The sequence below is a fragment of the Hyperoodon ampullatus genome (assembly GCF_949752795.1).
Source record: "Hyperoodon ampullatus genome assembly, chromosome: 19".
NCBI classification, from domain to species: Eukaryota; Metazoa; Chordata; class Mammalia; order Artiodactyla; family Ziphiidae; genus Hyperoodon; species Hyperoodon ampullatus.
The window spans coordinates 48,207,965-48,226,692 of NC_136932.1; the positions used below are offsets into that span (position 1 = coordinate 48,207,965).

Below are 18,728 nucleotides of genomic sequence, written 5' to 3' on the forward strand. Positions count from 1 at the left end.
AGAATGAATACATGCTTTTCTATATATAACCACTCCCTACTTCAGACCAATGTCATCTCTTACCGAGATTACTGTCACATTCTCTATGACTTGCCTTTCAGCCTCCACCAATCCACTGTTCTCACTGTAGGCAAAACGATTTTTTCTAAAACTCAAATCTAATTCAGCTTCATACTTACTAACTCTGTGACTTTGTGTCAATTACTTCAACTCCCCGCCCCCCCCCCCCTTTTTTGGCTGCTCTCCCCGCAACATGTGGGGTCTTAGTTCCCCGATCAGGGGTCGACCCTCGGCAGTGCAAGTGAGGAGTCCTAACTACTGGACCACCAGGGAATTCCCTGCTTCAACTCCCCTAAACCTCTTTTTCTTCATCTGTGTTAACCGGGTGATAACAATGGCACCTCCATCACAGGTTTGTTGAGACAAGTAATGTAAAACTTACCACCTTGTCTGGCGCACGATCTCCTATTACTTTTTCCTTTTAATAGTAACATCTAATTTACATTACTAGTTATTTTTCCATGCCAAACTCTGTTATAAGTGCAGACAGAGGAAGTTTAAGTGGCTTGCCCAAAGCCATGCAAATAGGCAGTGGCACTGGTGGAAAATGAACCCAAGCACTGGACTCTTAACCAGCTATACTCTTATTTGCGTTTTTCTCTAACTGCGCTCTTAAAACTCGTCCGTTGCTTCCCAGAGATTTCAGCATAAAATCCAGCTCCTCAGGCTGCTGGAGAATCTCCGGAAGTCGCCTTTGCCAGCCTCCCTAGGATTATCTCTTGCCATCAGCCCCTTCATTACAAGCTCCAACCCTACTATCTCTAGTGTTTTTTCAGGTGCTCAGGCTCAAAGACGTGCACTTTTTGCGCCCTTAGTGAGATACTCTCTCCTCCACCTCGTTTGCTCCCATTGACCCTGCAGGAAACCTTCCTCGATACCCCAATGACCGCCAAGGCCCTGTAAACGGTTCCTCTCCTCTGAGGTTCCGCAGCACCTCGAATTTCTGTCACCGCGGTGGCCACGCTGCGTCGTTTACGCATCCGTCACCGATCTGTGAATTACAAGGCAAAGACTGCGACTTCTTCGACTTAGTAGGCAAACGTCCAACACTTACTACAGAAAGGAGTAATCCGGGAAATGAAACAAAATGAAAAATTGGGTGCTGTCTCAATTATCCTTTATTTGTAGTTTACCTTGAATTACTCTGGTAACCTATTGAGGTTTTTTTTTTTTTTTTCTCCAATTCGCGCTGTCTCGGCGCACGTACGTGTCACCAGCTCTTTTTTTTTTTTTTTTAAATTTATGGCTGTGTTGGGTCTTCGTTTCTGTGCGAGGGCTTTCTCTAGTTGTGGCAAGTGGGGGCCACTCCTCATCGCGGTGCGCGGGCCTCTCACTATCGCGGCCTCTCTTGTTGCGGAGCACAGGCTCCAGACGCGCAGGCTCAGTAATTGTGGCTCACGGGGCCAGCTGCTCCGTGGCATGTGGGATCTTCCCAGACCAGGGCTCGAACCCGTATGTCCGGAATTGGCAGGCGGACTCTCAACCACTGCGCCACCAGGGAAGCCCCACCCACTCTTTTACAAACAAAGTAAACCCGGTGTAATTCACACGCACGGGAGAACCCGGACCGGACGCACGGACAAGATGGCAGCCGGCCCTCCGCAGGCGCGAGTGTCCGCCCACTCAGGGCGTAGGCCTCGTCATGTGACCATCCCCTGCCTGGCACCGCCCCCGGTCGCAGTGCCTGACGGGAGTCAGAGCAGCGAGCGAGGGCGTCGGCCATTTTGTGGCTGTTTCCTGTGGGACGCGGTGGTGGCGGTTGGGTCGGGAGAGTGGGAGACTCTTCGGCCAGTTTTTCCTGCTTGTTTTCTCCTCCTTTTTTTTTCTGTCGGTAGAGCGCAGTTATGGGTCGCAAGAAGAAGAAGCAGCTGAAGCCGTGGTGCTGGTATCCTTTGTCGGTTTGAAGTCGAGGCCGAGCGGGGGCGCCGGTTGGTGGTGACTGGGACGGGGAGGCCTGGCTTTGGCCTATGGCGGAGAGTGGGATCTAGGCCTCGGGGTCGGTGGTTTGGTGGCTGGACTCGGATTTGGGAAGGTTTCTCGGAAAACGGGGTCCCTGGGGCGAGAAGCTCTGGCAGTTGTGGGTCGTGGGACTCCGTGACTCAGGAGGGTCTTGGTTTGGTGCGAGCGTTGACCCACGGGGAGGCGGCTTGGACCCCCTTCACCAAGGACAGAGTCCCCTGAGGAGTCTTCTGCCACACTCCGTTGTTTTGGTGACGGTTCAACAAAGGGACTTCCTTCGAGTATAGTACGCTTATTGACTCTGGCGGATCAGGGGGGAGCTTCCGGAGTCGGTCACCCACTTTTTTCTTTCTTTCTTTCTTTTTTTTTTTGTAGAATCGGTGGTTTAGTAAAGGCTTATGTTAGTCAGCCCTCATTTCGACGCCCTCCCCACCCCCAGTTTTTTTTTTTTTTTTGCGGGGGGTTGGGGGGAAGATGTAGCTTCCGCCTCCCACCCACTGACGCCTTAATCTTGGAGAAGCGTTCTCGTACAGGATGGGGTTTCTTGTTATCTTTTTACTTGTTTTATTGGAGTGAGAAAGTGCCTCTTACTAAGGAAACGTGGCGTCGGTTCCTCCCCCCCCCGGAAACGTTAGTAAACTTTACGTTTCAATTGATTTCATTTACTGTCTGGTACCTAAAAACGCTGCATTTATTTATATAATAGTTGAAAATCGGTTACGGATTTTGTAAAGCGCTTTTAGGAAAATCTGACAAGGGAGAGAAGAATTCTCAGTATTATTGACAGAACTTATCTGTGAGTTTAAATACATTTTTGGGCGACAGATTCGTACGGAATTGCAAGCAACTTTGTGGATTGTTCATAGGAAGTTGTCGCAATGAATTTATTTTCAGATTCTAAATAATATAAACATTAAATTTTAAATGTTAGGTAAATTCTTAGTATTTCGATTATTTTTATCTTCTAATTTTTGAAGTTCTGTCCACATTAACTTTGGGTTTTTTTTTTAAACATTTTGAACCCTTCCAGTTCACAGTGTGCATTTGTAAATGTTGAGACACTGAACAAAAGAAAAGTTAATTTCACATAAATCTGTGTGAAACGCGGGAGTTTGACAAAACTATATTGCCTACTGAGATGTGTTTATTTAGGGGTGGTGAAGAGAGATTGTGAGCTTCCAGGACATTGAAAATTCCAAAATTATGTGGCAGGTTACTCCTTAGTTATTATATAAAGTATTGTTGGTTTTAGCTGTCGCCTGTTTTTAATGTTACTACTATTCTCTTTCATTACAGATTTATTTTTTATAGGCAGTGTCATTATTGTGCTATTTTTGTACCTTAACAATAGTGATCAGGTATTGTAATAGAGATTTTGATGATGAGAAGATCCTTATACAGCACCAAAAAGCAAAGCATTTTAAATGTCATATATGTCATAAGAAATTGTATACAGGACCTGGTTTAGCTATTCATTGCATGCAGGTAAGGGGTTTCTTCTATTTAATTTTTGCTCTCTTGTAGTTTGGAAACAACATGGGGAAAAAATCTTGAATTTCTCTGTGATAGCTGTAGAGTTTTTTGTTTGTTTCTTGCAAAAGATTAGATAAGATGACCAGTCAGCTTCAAAATAGAAAAAAACTCTGTTCTTTAGCCATTGAGAAGATGAATTGATTTTTCATGTTTAAAGAGTTTATGCTAGTATTTACCTTTCAATTATTGATAATACCTTTTATCCTAGATTTAGATGGGTGACAATTATGTTGAGATCACGAAGTATTTTGTCAGTACTTGGCTAAGAGAACAAGGATCAGTGATTTAAATTTTGTGGGCAGTCTGACCAAATCCAATCCCATAAGAATTAGTACATAATTAACCGCCATTACTCACTGTCTTTGAACCATTTGTTATAATCTGTTGCCTGGGGCTAGGCTACCGTTTATTCCTTGGACCTCTTTTGGAATGGCGGCATGGTGTTTCATTTAGTAATTTCTAGGTTTCTTGAGTTCTTTCACTACTAGGTGGGGAGGGCTTTGTAATTTATATTTTTGAAGATCTAATTAAGTACCTTTTTTATTCAACATTATTTCTTCTACTACTTCTACTTTTTCCGCTTCTACTGCCAGTCCTAGAGCTGCCTGAATTTTTGCCTAATTTGACTCTAGAGAGATGCGAGATGAGCAAACCCCCATTCATTGGAAACTACTGTTGGTAGGAGGCAGGGAGGTAAATTAAAACAAGATATTGCTTCTCCGAGTTTAAAAATAAGTTTGTACAGATCTGTTTCACTCCAATTATGTCGCTACAATAGCAATTCAGTATCCATTTAAAAATATGAGACCCACAATTTTCCACTGTGGTACTAGTTACTTGTGGCTATTTAAACAGAAGTTTAAAAATTAAAACTTCAGTTCCTCAGTCACATTATAGTCACATTTCCTGTGCTCAGCCACAAGTGCCTGGTGGATGACTGTTGTATTGGATAGTACAGACGCAGAGCATTACCATTTATCACAAAGTCTCTGTGAGACAGTACTGTACAATGTTTTAGGCACTGAATATACAGCAGTGAATAAATCAAAGTCATCATTGTGGAGTTTAGATTTACATTGTGGAGGAGAACAACCTATAAATATTTAATTTTATGCTGACATGTGACAGAGAAAACTAAAAGTAGGTAGGGGTTAAAACTAGGTAGGGGGGATAGGGGAGGGCCACAAGGTAGTACAGGCCTGAATGAGAAAGTGACATCTGAACAGAGCTCTGAAAGGAGGTGAGGGAGAGATTCCAGGGAACGGCAAATGAAAACCTCCACGTCAGGAGCATTCTCCTAGATTGAGGGCAAGGGCGGCAATGTGCTGCTTTACATATAGGGGGGCTTGCAGGCTATTGTAGGCCATTTTCTTTAATATTGAGTGAAATGGGAGGTTTTAATTGAGTTGTAACATGCTTTGGCACACTTTTTAAAGGGTCATTTTGGCTGCAGGGCTGAGAGTAGGCTGTAGAGTGCAGTAAGACCACTTAGGAGACCAGGCAAGAGTATTCCAGGCAAGAGGTGATGGTGACAGAATTTGCTGATGAATTAGATGTGGAGTATGAGAAAGTGAGGAGTGGAGGATGTTCTGAAAGTTTTTGGCCTGCGCAGTGTGAAAAGTGAGTTACTGTATTCATTGGGCCCTTGGTATCCACATCTGCGTATTACACCGCAATTGAAATGCGGTAAGTTGAATCCACGTGTGCAGACTCCGTGGCTACAGAGGGCTAACTGTACTGCGCCGTTTTATATGAGGGACTTGAGCATCCTTGGTATTGGGGGGGATGGTCCTGGAACCAGTCATGCCTTGACATCAAGGGACGACGGTACTGAAATGTGGAAAGCTGCAGGAAAAACAGGCTTAGGGATGAGGCTATCAGATCATCTTATGTTAATTCTGAGTGTGCATATGATGTTAGTTTCGAGATTTTGAGAAAGTCTGTGGAATATCCAGATGGAGATGTCACATAAGCAGTTGAATCTACAGGTCTGCGGTTCAGAGAGGTTGGAGCTGGTGATAGAAGTTTGGGGGGATACAGTATAAGGATGGCTGTTTTAAGCCATGATATTATATGTCCTTAGGGAGTAGAATATAGATAGAAAAGTGGTGCCAAGGACACTACCTTGGGTCACTCCCAGCATTTAGAGGTCAGAAGATTAAAAGAAACCAATCAAGACTGAAAAGGTAGGAAAACCAAAAGAGTAGTGCTGTGGAAGCCAAATGAAGTGTTTCAAGGAGTGAGTGAGTTATTTAAGCCAAACGCTGGTGGTAGGTTAGTTAAGCACAGGACTAAGATTGGATTAATCAAAGTAGAGGTCATTGGTTACTTGCCAACAGTGATTTCCTAGAATGAAGAGGATGAAAGGCTGATAGGAATGCTTGCAAGAGAAAATGAGAGGGGAAAGTAGAGGTGCTGTTTCGAGGAGTTGTACTATAGAGAAGAGCAGAGAAATGGAGTGGAAGCTCGAAGATTAGTTAAGAAACTATTAGTAATAATCTTTAATTGACTAAGTGCTTCTGTTTATATGTTCTTACCATGGTTTCACAGCAGCCTGTGAGATAGGCATGGCAGTTAAATCAGACACATGCTGGAGTTTTATAGATTAGATTAGGACGTTAGTAATTTAGATGTTTTACATCAATGTTTGCTCCTATCTTCTCGGCCGAGACCATACTAATTTCTACTATGTAAGACTAAGAAATCTAATTCTGGCTGTAACATAAGGTTGGGAAGATTTTGAGTGAATGGCGTTATTTTTTTTCTTCTCTTTCCAATACCTTTTGATTAAGATATTTCTTTCCTTCATTACTTAGAAATGTAGTGAAAACTAGTTAATGTGTATGTGAATGTAATTGTATTTTTTCAGAGAACATATATATGAGTTACTTCATCTGCCTTCATCAAGAGAGGTAACATGTTCCAAAAAATATCGGAAATGGTGATTGACACTTATTGAGTAGCTTCATTCATGGATCTTTTAATCACAATAATATAATTTGTGAATTTGATTTGCATATCACTTTTTAAAATCTTTGAGATACTCCTCCAGGAAAATACTTAGTTTTCTTTAATTACCTTTCTATTCTTCCATGAAAGTGTCTTGGAAGGAAAGAAAAATTGAGTATTACTTGGACCAATATATCCAAGTCATTAACCTAAATAAGTGGTTCTCAAACTTGAGTATGCAAAGGAATCACCTGGAAGTCTTGTTAGATAGATTTGTGGTTCCACCCAAGAGTTTCTGATTCAGTAGAGCTCAGGTGTGGCCTGATAATTTGCATTTCTTATTTATTTTTAAAAAATTTTTATTGGCGTAGAATTTGCATTTCTAATAAGCTTCCAGGTGAAGCTGATATTTTAGGCAAACTACTTTGACATCCTTTAGCCTAAGTTAATACCTTTTGCGGAAGAAACCAAGACCGACAGGGATTTTAGCATATTGGCAAAAGTTATTCGCGTTTGAGGGTTAGAAATGTTTGATCTAGCAAAACCATACAGTGAAAAAAGGTGCTAGATCCCCAGTGTTTTATTTTACAATAAAACCTCTGAAGGACTTCTTTTTGTGATCTGCCAAATAAATTCAGAGATGGAAAGTGACAGGATCACTACTGTGGCAGTGTTAAGCTTTTCAGGTGACTCATTAGTTCCGGGTAATGCTAATTGGAAATGTCACTTTTGTGGTTTGTAGCTACTAGCTGTCTCAGGATACATTCTTGGAAAATTTACTTTATTTTAAGACTTAATTTTAAGACTTCATAAGCTTTACTTAGTTCAGACTTCACACTTCCCTGATTTGAGTAGCACTATTAGTTCATTGTTAATAATTCAAGCAATCAAGGTTATAAGGTAAACTTGAAATTGTTTATTGAGCCCTTGCTATGTGCTTCACATTGCCAAGTGCTTTCTTACATACACAGTATCTTTTTTAATCCTAAAAATGATCCCAGAAGTTAGGTGCTGAATAGGTGAAGTAAACTGAGGCTTATAGGTCAAAGAATTTGCCTAATCTTACATAGCTAGTAGGCCATAAAGCTGGGGGTTGAATCCACATAGTCTCACTATGGAACCAGTCATTCTTAACCATTATACTAAGTGGTCTCTGAGTAATTTAAAATTACTCTTTAAAAGACTTTCATGAGGCACTTTTGTCTATCTAATGGAAGGTTTTTGTTTTGTTTGTGTGGTGGTTTTTTGCTTTGTTTTTTAATGTTAGGTGCATAAAGAGACAATAGATGCAGTACCAAATGCAATACCTGGGAGAACAGACATAGAGTTGGAAATATATGGTATGGAAGGTATTCCAGAAAAAGACATGGATGAAAGACGACGACTTCTTGAACAGAAAACACAAGGTAAATGCTAAGATGTATGCTTTTTCTCGATACAGCTTAACTAGTGAGAGTAGTATTACAATATTTTCAAGTATAAATCTAATGGTAGATGTTAGGTCTATTCAGAATTTCAATTTGAGGTTTTTTTTTTTTTTTTGTCTTATGTTCAAAGTTAATGTATTTTATTTGTATATGTGGTAGCATTTGGATCATTCCATACTTTTTTTTTTTTTGCGGTGCACAGGCCTCTCACTGTTGTGGCCTCTCCCGTTGTGGAGCACAGGCTCCGGACACGCAGGCTCAGCGGCCACGGCTCACGGGCCTAGCCGCTCCACGGCATGTGGGATCTTCCCAGACCGGGGCACGAACCCGTGTCCCCTGCATCGGCAGGCGGGCTCTCAACCACTGTGCCACCAGGGAAGCCCCATTCCATACATTTTATTATATTTTTACTCATAACTGAATTCCAGGTGGATTTAGCAAGTGTTGAGGCCTTTGAAAAGGAAGGTAGCTTGTTTTGATTTATGAAACCACTAAAATTGTAAATTTTTTTTAGTGGTGTATTTGACTTGGGATTTGCAGCCCTCTCCTATCCAAATGATAGAAACTTACTAATAAACTATGAAATCTTCTGTTTTGAAAAGCATTCTGGAGAGGTCAGACTAGTTTTCATAGTTTACCTTTTGGAGTGGAATAGAAAGCTATTTTTTAAAAGTATAACTGCTTTAGGAAAATGTTCTTTACCTGCCATAGAATAGGGAAAGGATGTTAACCTTCTTGCTTAATACATATTGAAAAAACATGTAAAGAGTAAAGAGCAGTGTTAACTGAGTTTTTTTGGAAGAGAAATCTCAGGAGCTAGTTGCACTGAAATAAAAATTTTAAATGTTGAATGTCTTAAACTTGCTTAGGTTTTCTTTTTTTACTCTATGGGAAAAATTAATTTAAACTTTTTTAGCAGAGAGTCAAAAAAAGAAGCAACAAGAGGATTCTGATGAATATGATGATGATGACTCTGCAGCTTCAACTTCATTTCAGCCACAGCCTGTTCAACCTCAACAAGGTTATATCCCCCCAATGGCACAACCAGGACTACCACCAGTTCCAGGAGCACCAGGAATGCCTCCAGGTAGCAAGCACATAAGGCTTCTTACAATTTAACATTCTCAGCTCTTTGTTGATACAGCTTAGAAGTATTAATTTTTTCCTCTTAACCCTTTTTTATCTTTTTGGTTGAAATTCTTGTTTGTAGGCATACCTCCATTAATGCCAGGTGTTCCTCCTCTGATGCCAGGAATGCCACCAGTTATGCCAGGAATGCCACCTGGGTAAGAAAACCCTTTTAATTGACTTGTGGGCTTGTGCCTAGTAATGATCTTTTTCAACTTGGGTGTGTTACATCACTTAAATGTTACTTTGCTGTGTTTTTTTTTTCTTTTTGCTTCTAAAAGGTATGGGCTCTGTAACTATTAAACTTACCTAATAAAGGGATCTACTAATAAATTTAAGGAATATAAATTTGACTCTGAAGAGAATAGATTTTTTGGGTTTTAGGATGTATGTAGGCAGCCATCTGCTTCAGTTGCATCTGATGTAATTAAAGTAGTTGGTTGTAGATTTGAGTTTCTGAGATTCAGAACTGTCCATGACACTTTGTAGTTGTGACAAGAAGCAAACTCTGTAAATGATTTACTTGTCAAGTCATCAAGAACTAAAATGAATATGAGGTGCTCGTGCCCATCACTTTTATTTAAATATTGTTGGATGTGAGAGGTATACAATACACTTTCCCACTGTATTTTGAAAATCAGTTAGATTTTGATTTTGTCATACATTTTCACAGATTGCATCATCAGAGAAAATACACCCAGTCATTTTGCGGTGAAAACATGTAAGCATCTCATTCGTAATGTAATTCAGGAGGTATAATCATAATGTCATTTTTTTGTGTGTTTAATGGTATCTATTAAGTTGACTTTAGAAGTTTTCTAATCTTCCTCACTAAAACTTCTAAACTTTGCAAACTGATTGACACAGATCTCTTAAAGGAGGGAACTAAAACATCTGTGAGGAAATCGTAATAGACTCATATAAACAAAGCATTTTCTAATTGTGCAGCTGTTTTCCCCAAACTGCTAAAAGTAAGGGGACTTACTAAAAAGGGTTAATATTTAAGAAAGAGTATATATTTCTTTGCCAAATTACGTGCTCTGTTACTATAGAAGGTAATTGATTTTTTCTAATAAAATCTATATATAGAAGTTATTCTGATAAGAATCCTAAATCATTAATTCACAAACTTATAATTTTTTAAGTGAATTGGACACTGATATTTGAAGGTGAGCTCTTTTAAGGAAAGGAAAACAAATATGGGTTGTGTTTTTAAGTCCTGGTTTAGTGTTAGGAACTTTGTACATGAAAAGTAGGGATTCTGAGTTTACTTTTGATTATCTTTAATTTTGATGGTAGTTTTTCCGTGCCTGTCCAAAACAAATCTTTACTCCACAGAGTACATTCAGTATTTTCTTTTTGAAAAAATCTGATAACTGTAAAATAAAGAGGGTTTTTTTGTTTTGTTTTTTTGATTAATATTCTGTGGATATTTCCCAAGTGAGACAAAAGGTGATTTTGTTTTCCAGTTACGCACGTTTTGGATAAGGCCTCTTGTTTATATTAAGGAGAGTATAATAATTGTTCTCAATGACTTTAAATGTATTAAAATGTTCTGTTAACAAAGACTGAATTTTTTTCCCCTATTTAACTGGTAAACCAAAGAGTTCGCTGATTTTTAGGGAATTTATTTTGATAGAATTGTTTTAGTGTGTTGTGTGTTCTTTCAGCTTGATTGATTTCAATATTAGGGGTCAAATTCAAGTCTTATCTATTGTTGTTTCAGGCTTTAGCCAAAATATTTTCTAATGTTTTATACTGTTAATTAACTTTAGTTGTCTCTTGAAATTTGCTTTCTAATAGAATGATGCCAATGGGTGGAATGATGCCACCTGGACCGGGAATACCACCTCTGATGCCTGGTATGCCACCAGGTATGAAATGTTAGACAGTTTCCTTTTTAATATGACAGAAGTGCTTTATTCTTAAGTATTTTAGGCAGTCGATTTGTGGGCATTGGTGCAGGTTTTTTTTTTTTTTTTGCGGTACGAGGGCCTCTCACTATTGTGGCTTCTCCCGTTGTGGAGCGCAGGCTCAGCGGCCATGGCTCACGGGCCCAGCCGCTCCGCGGCATGTGGGATCTTCCCGGACTGGGGCAGGAACCCATGTCCCCTGCATCGGCAGGCGGACTCTCAACCACTGCGAGGTGCAGTTTTAAAATTGGTGTAATTTTAAAGTTTCTGTAGGTTAGTGACTTCTTTTTAAAATTACTGTGAGAAATGTGATTATCTTGTTTTGTTCTGAGTTCCGAGTTTTGAAATAGATAGTAAAAGTAGTCCTCAAAGCAACCAGAGTGAGTCACTGAGCCTGTGACTTAAGAGTGGTTATATCTGTTAGGAATATTTTAGGCAAGTACTGGAGACTCTTAACAAGTAATAGAGAAATCCAACAAACTATTAAACAACGTAGGTATTTATTATCTCACTCAGCCTAAAAGTGGTAGACTCAGTGGCTCCAGTGATAACAAGAGCCCATACTTTAAAAATTTTGCACTTGCCAACCTTAGCTTTCTCTCTCAAACATGTAACTCAGTAGTTACAAGATCTCAGGCAAGAAAGGGTGCTTTCCTTTTTCTTGTATTAGGGAACAAAGTAACTTTCCCAGAATCTCCTTAGCCTCTTACATATCATTGGCCAGAAATATGTCTAATGGAGCTTCTAGGTGCAGGGAAGCCTGGGAAATAAAGTATCTTGACTTTTTAGCCTACAGTGTGGGGAAAGGGATTTGGTTAGCCCAGTAAATGTGCCACAGAGGTCTTCATGAGGCTTTCTGAGTCCATTGCCTAGCGTTTTAATCCTAGCAAGTTTGGTTTGCAGTCCATAGCAGATGCAGATGTACTCAAGTGATAGTTGGTGTAAAAGGAACAGAAAAATAAAGCAGCAGCAAAATTTGAATCATGCCAGTGCAACCATTAATTTATAGGCAACAGCTTCACATACATCATGCTCTGAGGTAATTTTAGGCATTTAAATGAATACAGAAAAATAACCTATGTTCATTTGGTAATGTGAAGTCAGTAAAAGTTTTCATTGAGGAACTTCAAAGAATGCCTAGTGGTATATTTTAGGAAAATTTGTGTATTTAAAGCACACTTAAAGGAATAACTTAGTTTCTGGAATAACTTTTATGGGTATATGGCCTATTAACAGTTTTTACTGTAGTTTGCATTAGAGTTCTGGAAACATCTGTCTGTTAGATGATTGAAATAATTCTATGTTTCAAAAATTTGTTGCATCAGTAATATCAATAAGCCTAATTGTTGGCTTTGCCCATATACAGGGTTTCTAGTGGTATCTTTCATGTCCCCAAATTCTGAAGAGATGCAAAGGTGTAGAAAGTTGGAGGCAAAACTGTCCCAAGGGGGCAAGTGCCTAAGTACTTGGGCTTCATTGAGTTCAGCAGTCAGTCATCAGTATTGATAACTTTGTACATAGAATCTTTTTGTGTGTGTGTCTGTGCCGCACGGCTTATGAGATCTTGGTTCCCTTACCAGGGATTGATCCCGGGCCATAGCAGTGAAAGCCGAGTCAGGGAATTTCCTAGAATCATTTTTAATTTAATTTAGTATGTTTTAATGGCAAAGTTTTGAGGAAGTATTTTTTCTGAGCTAAATGTTTCAGCAACTGGGTCCCACTCCAGTATTTCTTCTCTGCAGGTATGCCCCCTCCTGTTCCACGACCTGGAATTCCTCCAATGACTCAAGCACAGGCTGTTTCAGCGCCAGGTATTCTTAACAGACCACCTGCACCAACAGCAACAGTTCCAGCTCCACAGCCTCCAGTTACTAAGCCTCTTTTCCCCAGTGCAGGACAGGTAAGGTGAAATTTCTGAAAAAGAGCGCGCTTATATTTAAAGGTAAAGTGGAGTTGTTTACTGAACTCTGAAAATGTCAAGTCATTTTAAAAATTGTAATCTTCTTAATACAATTTATTAACTATACTGAAGAAGTGGCGTTCTCTTCCATTTTTGCACACCTTGATTTCCTTATAAAAGGTTGACTGGAACCAGAAAATAGTGTAGTATGTTATTTTTTTGTAGTTGTGAACTCTGGTTATTCTTAGCTTTAGTTAGAAATGAAAATTTAATTTCTGGGAACTTAAATACATAAAAATGTTATGAGGTCCTCCTTTACCTGATGAGCTATGAGTAGAATAAAAACCGAAGTCAAAAAATCCTAAGACCTTAGCAAATAATTTTTGGGCTCTTCCTTTAGAATTGTGACAGACAGTAGTGCCTCACTCTTGCTGGAAGGGCATCATTTAACGTCTTTTGACCTAGTCATACTCATTTCCTACTTGTCCTTTTATTTTTTTTTCTCCCCAGAACTCAGAAGCAAAAAATCCTTCTTTTATGTATAGTATGTATATAATGGTTGTTACCTTTGCATTTTCCCCCCAGTTTGTTTCAGAGTTAAGCAGATGTATTTAATTCATTCAGAATTGAGACGCTCAAGCTGTATGTTCTTCATTGTTCACCTTAAAATTATCCCTTAGGTGTTTTCTTTTTTCAATTTTTTTTCTGTTTGTAGTTGCTAAATTAAAAGCATTACTTTTTAAGTACATTAATTTATGTTTTTGAGGCGGGGGGATTTCGTTTATTGTTTGTTTATTTTGTTTATCCTATTAATAACTTGGCAAAAATTGTAGTTATCGATGGAGAATTGGATTGAAGTGTCAATAATGCATCATAATTCTCAGTTTAAGGTTTCAGTTTTGAAATATCATAGTGGAAAACGTCAGTTTTAGGGGAAAAAACCTGTGGTTAATTAGGTTTATTGGTGTAGAATTTAAAAAGTTTTTTTGAGGCTCATAGTGTCACTCTGTTTATTGTAAATGCATTAACTGCCTGCCTCTATATATAAAACAGATTTGATTGCATTGTATTTTGCATTTAGAAAAATGCAATCTATACTGAAAAAAAAGTCTACCACGTGGCTTATTTTCACCCATTTGTTTGGAGACTTTTCATTGTTTCCTTTCTTTTATGCTACAGATGGGGACACCTGTAACAAGCTCAAGTACAGCTTCATCCAATTCAGAAAGTCTGTCTGCGTCTTCTAAAGCTCTGTTTCCTAGCGCAGCACAAGTACGCAGGAAGTTGCAGTTTAAAATTGTTAAAAATGGCTTTATAACTTCATTAACCCTTTGGACCCTACTTTAAAACTAAATCTTTTCCCAAAAATATGTTTAATTTTTTTAAAGTAAAATTAATGTCTTATAAATCAATGATATTTGAAAATTTGAACCACATACTAATAGAAAAAAATATACCCCAAACTCCTATGGTTCTAAAGGGTTAAAAGCATGTAAGCAGTAAATGCATTTTAGTGGCCAATGGTTAGCCTGATGCATGATTAAGCTATTCTGTTTTATGCTGTTTAAAGCATCACATATAATGTAAGGAAATTTAATACTCTGCATTTGGTTCTAAAAGTTGGCCTAGTTTACATGTTTCAGATGTTCAGTGTTATGAAAAGTAACAAATTTATTATTTGGTAACTTTATACTTAAAAGCTTACTAAACCCTTTAGTCCATCATAATAATCTAGCCATTGTTAATTGGGAGGGCATTGTATTATTATATAAAGAATACTTCTGAAGGACATATCTTTAATGTGTCACCACTGGTAGTCATTATTTATGCTATACTTAGTAACTGAAATTTATCCAAACATTTGTATTCTATAATTTCTAACTTTTTTTTTTTTTTGAGCTCCTTGGTAGATTAATTTTAAAAAGGAATTTAGAATGATGATAATAGAAAATTTGCTATTCCATTATATGATCATATCTTCAGTTAGGAATAAATACAAAGCTTTGTAAATTAAGTAATTTCTGGTGAGGAGATAGATGATATCTGAGAAGTTACTTAAGCAGTCTAACTTGTTTCTTGTTTCCACTGCTGTGTTTTGGATGTGCATCTTTTGGTATTATGTGTTATCTTGAATTTTGTGGATTGTTCATGATTTTAACTTTGTTTTAAGTTTTGTCCCTTATTGAATGTTAGTGTCTTGTTTTTAAGTTAAGTAGGTAGTAGATGTATTCAGTTTGGGGTTTTGGTTTTGTTGATGAAAGATAATGTTTTACAGGCTCAGGCAGCTGTCCAAGGACCTGTTGGTACAGATTTCAAGCCCTTAAATAGTACTCCTGCAACAACTACAGAACCCCCAAAGCCTACATTCCCTGCATATACACAGTCTACAGCTTCAACCACTAGTACAACAAATAGCACTGCAGCTAAACCAGCAGCTTCAATAACAAGTAAGCCTGCTACACTTACGACGACCAGTGCAACCAGTAAGTTGATCCATCCAGATGAGGATATATCGCTGGTAAGTTGTTTACATTTTTTACTAGCAGAGTTTGATTGAGTACTGTGGTAGCAGCTTGTCCATTTGAAAAGTTTTAATTTGAGTACCAGTGGTCTTATGATCTGGTTGAATGCTAAGTGATTTTTACCATTCTGATTTTTAAGAACCACAAAACAAAGTGAATATTGCATGTTTTGATCTTAGATACATCCCCCCTAAGACTATTTCTAAAGGAAGACAGTAAGTTGGGGTCTTACTCTCTCAAAAATTATTTTTGTTGTTCATAAATTTAATTAATTGAAGAAACAAGTGTGAGATAGAGTCTGTAGGTCCCTTGCAGTCCATATACCTTCTTCATTACACAGTTTCTTGCTGAAGCAATGTATAATTTCTGGAAAGTTGTTCAATATAACGTGCTTCAAATATAAAAATAGGTAAAGTTTTCTTAAGGCATCAAGATTTTAAGTTGGACTGGTTTGTGGGGTGAAAGTAATTGGGATGTAAGGGAACATTTAAAAATTACTCTCACTCTGTAAATATAAAGACTTTAGATGCTTACCTTCATGCTTAACTCTCTGTGTTCAGATGTTTCACATTTCACATATTTTTATTCCTAGGAAGAGAGAAGAGCACAGTTACCTAAGTATCAACGTAATCTTCCTCGACCAGGACAGGCTCCCATTGGTAATCCACCTGTTGGACCAATTGGAGGTATGATGCCACCACAGCCAGGCATCCCACAGCAACAAGGAATGAGACCCCCAATGCCGCCTCATGGTATTCCTCTTTTTATGTTTATTTTATTTAGTGGATTTTCTGAGTGTACACATGAAGCAGATTTATCTGCAAAATGCATTGCATTTAAAAGTACAAGGCGTAGACTCAATCTATTTTTTTGTGTTTTAAATGTGTTTTTTAGGTCAGTATGGTGGTCATCATCAAGGCATGCCAGGTTATCTTCCTGGTGCTATGCCGCCATATGGGCAGGGACCGCCAATGGTGCCCCCTTACCAAGGTGGGCCTCCTCGACCTCCGATGGGAATGAGACCTCCTGTAATGTCGCAAGGTGGCCGTTACTGATCTTACTTCATCCAGTCTAATAGGTTTGGAGATTAAACCTTTTCTCAACTTGTGCTGTTTACATAGCCAAGCTTCCGTCAATAAGGCTTCATTGTGACTTTAACAAACATTATCTTCCCACATACCAGGAACTATTGGACATTTATTTTACATGGGAAAGTTTATTTGGAATAATAAAGCAGGAACTTTTCCTGAAGTTGCAATTTATACTGTATGGCTTCTTTTTCATGTTTCATCTAGGTTTTTAGAAGTGAAGTATAGTAAATTTGGTTCGTTATATTGTGAAGGCGCTGGAATTACATGAACATACCACCCTAATAAAGGCAAGTTCTGTAAGCTTATGTTGCTATTTGTAAAGTTATGCCTTCACAGCATTTCAGATGCTGTTGGACTTCATGTCCCCAACCTAGCTTGGTGAGGGCTGTAACTGTCTTCAAGTTACCTGTACATTGGAAGTCTGAATGTGTAACAATATTTAATGTATTTAGAGTTCCTCATGTTTCAGGGTTTAAGTAATCTGACCCACCAAGGTCATGTGACTTTTCTGTACTGTTAAACTTCATTGTAATAAAATGAGAGAAAAATTTATGCCTTTTTTATTCATAACCCAGCTGTGGACCACTGCCTGAAAGGTTTGTACAGATGCATGCCACAGTAGATGTCCACATAATAAAATTCGTAGTTATACCAATGCAGTTTTGATATATCATTGGATTCTGTCTTCGAATTGTAGGTTGTTCCTTAGCTGCATGTTTTAAACTGGACAGTATATGTAGAATTGTATGTTAGTGCTTCAGTTGACAGAAAAACTTAGATATACGTATGAGTCATTACATGGGTATGAAATCTTTGTATTGTGTCACCTTTCCACCCCCTTGGTGTGTCAATATATGTTAGCTATCATAGATATTTGAAATGTAAACCTTAATATTCCTTCCTTCCTGCTGATGTTTAGAGCCTAGTGCCAGACCCATTCATTTCCTTCTGATTATTTTTGAGACTGCGGTACTGTGTGGACCCCAGAAGCTTTTCAGGTGCAAACTTCTAGAAGCTTAGGTGCATGCAGTAATAGCCTTCTGTACTGTTAATGACTGGTATATATTCTAATGTTATTATGAGAATCTAAATGTGCCTCTGTTAAGTTGGTTAACAGATGGATTTGAAATTTTTTATTTTATTATGTTCCTGGAAGATTACATTATTTCTTTGATTAAATGGCTGCCTTCTGTTATTATTAAGCCTAAATGGCTTTTTACTGTTAACCTTTTCATCCTTGGAAATTTGAATGTTCAACTGTGTTCTGTGGAGAACTTTGCTGTAGAGATGACTGCTATTACTTCAGTATCTTATGTTGCAAGTCTCATATATTAATAGCCTTGTTGACCTCTTTTTGGCATCCATTTTTTTGATCTTCATTTTTGCAGAGTACTTTTATGACTAAGTATGAATGATCTGTACAAAGTATAATTATTAATATATTATGAACTCAGGTTTAGTTTTCCTCAATATAAAGTTAAGACAGCTAAGAAAATAACATTTCTTTATAACCTTTATGTGAAGGTGTAGGTATAAGGCACAGAATCTGAAGTTTTGTTTAAACAAAAGAAAGCTTTAGCCATATAAGAAAATACTGAAAGATGTTTTAATTATCATAAAAGAGTGTATATAAGTGACAAGTAAAAAAAGTCATTCATCTTAAACAAAACATTGTAAGTATTAACAAAGCTGAGTGTTATTTTAAATCTGCTATTTTGCTCCAGTGGTTTTACAGCTCCTGTGCTATTTTTGAGGGTCAAAAAATTTCATAGTTTGAAAAGGCAACATGCATGTATTGCCAAGAATGCATTTCTTCCTGCTGCCAGCAGCCAAGTCTGTACCCCTTTCTCACCAAACGCCTGTCTACGTAAATAGTTTTGAAATTATCATATACTTCTTAGATTTGGCAGCATGTTTATCATACTGCCAAAGAAAGACCTGTGTTGAAAATCTTTTATGGTAAAAATGGCATAATTTAGAATTATTAAATAGGAAATATTCTCCCAAACCAAATATCTCTCAAGCATTTCATGTACAGGCTTATCAACAAACTACGAATGGATTATAGCAGTGGGGGAGAGGGATCAGGAAGAGGAAAAAAATGGGTTAGTAATGTTTCAAAAATTATGCAGAGCTTGATTTGCATTTGATGCAAAGAGAACCAATATATTGAGGTTTGTTGCTTTCTGAGGTCAGAAAGGAGAAAATATTGCCACTTTTAAAGAAGTGATAGAATTCTAATTAAA

General features: G+C 38.1%; 1 protein-coding gene across 5 annotated transcripts; it reads left to right on the forward strand.

The window, feature by feature from the left end:
- The first annotated feature begins 1,899 nt into the window (after nucleotides 1-1,899).
- On the forward strand, nucleotides 1,900-17,032 carry ZNF207 (zinc finger protein 207). 5 transcript variants are annotated; one of them, XM_079725684.1, is made up of 12 exons: nucleotides 1,900-1,945; nucleotides 3,378-3,504; nucleotides 7,769-7,907; nucleotides 8,848-9,015; nucleotides 9,139-9,214; nucleotides 9,730-9,777; nucleotides 10,860-10,930; nucleotides 12,712-12,869; nucleotides 14,049-14,141; nucleotides 15,145-15,387; nucleotides 15,984-16,143; nucleotides 16,286-17,032. In XM_079725684.1, exons 1-12 carry the CDS (start codon nucleotides 1,905-1,907, stop codon nucleotides 16,444-16,446), a joined length of 1,485 nt encoding a protein of 494 aa, XP_079581810.1. In that variant the 5' UTR covers nucleotides 1,900-1,904; the 3' UTR covers nucleotides 16,447-17,032. The 5 variants fall into 5 exon arrangements, with proteins under 5 accessions (XP_079581810.1, XP_079581812.1, XP_079581813.1 ...); XM_079725686.1 differs by lacking the exon at nucleotides 14,049-14,141; XM_079725687.1 differs by lacking the exon at nucleotides 14,049-14,141 and having other exon boundaries at nucleotides 10,860-10,918.
- The last annotated feature ends 1,696 nt before the right edge of the window (nucleotides 17,033-18,728 follow it).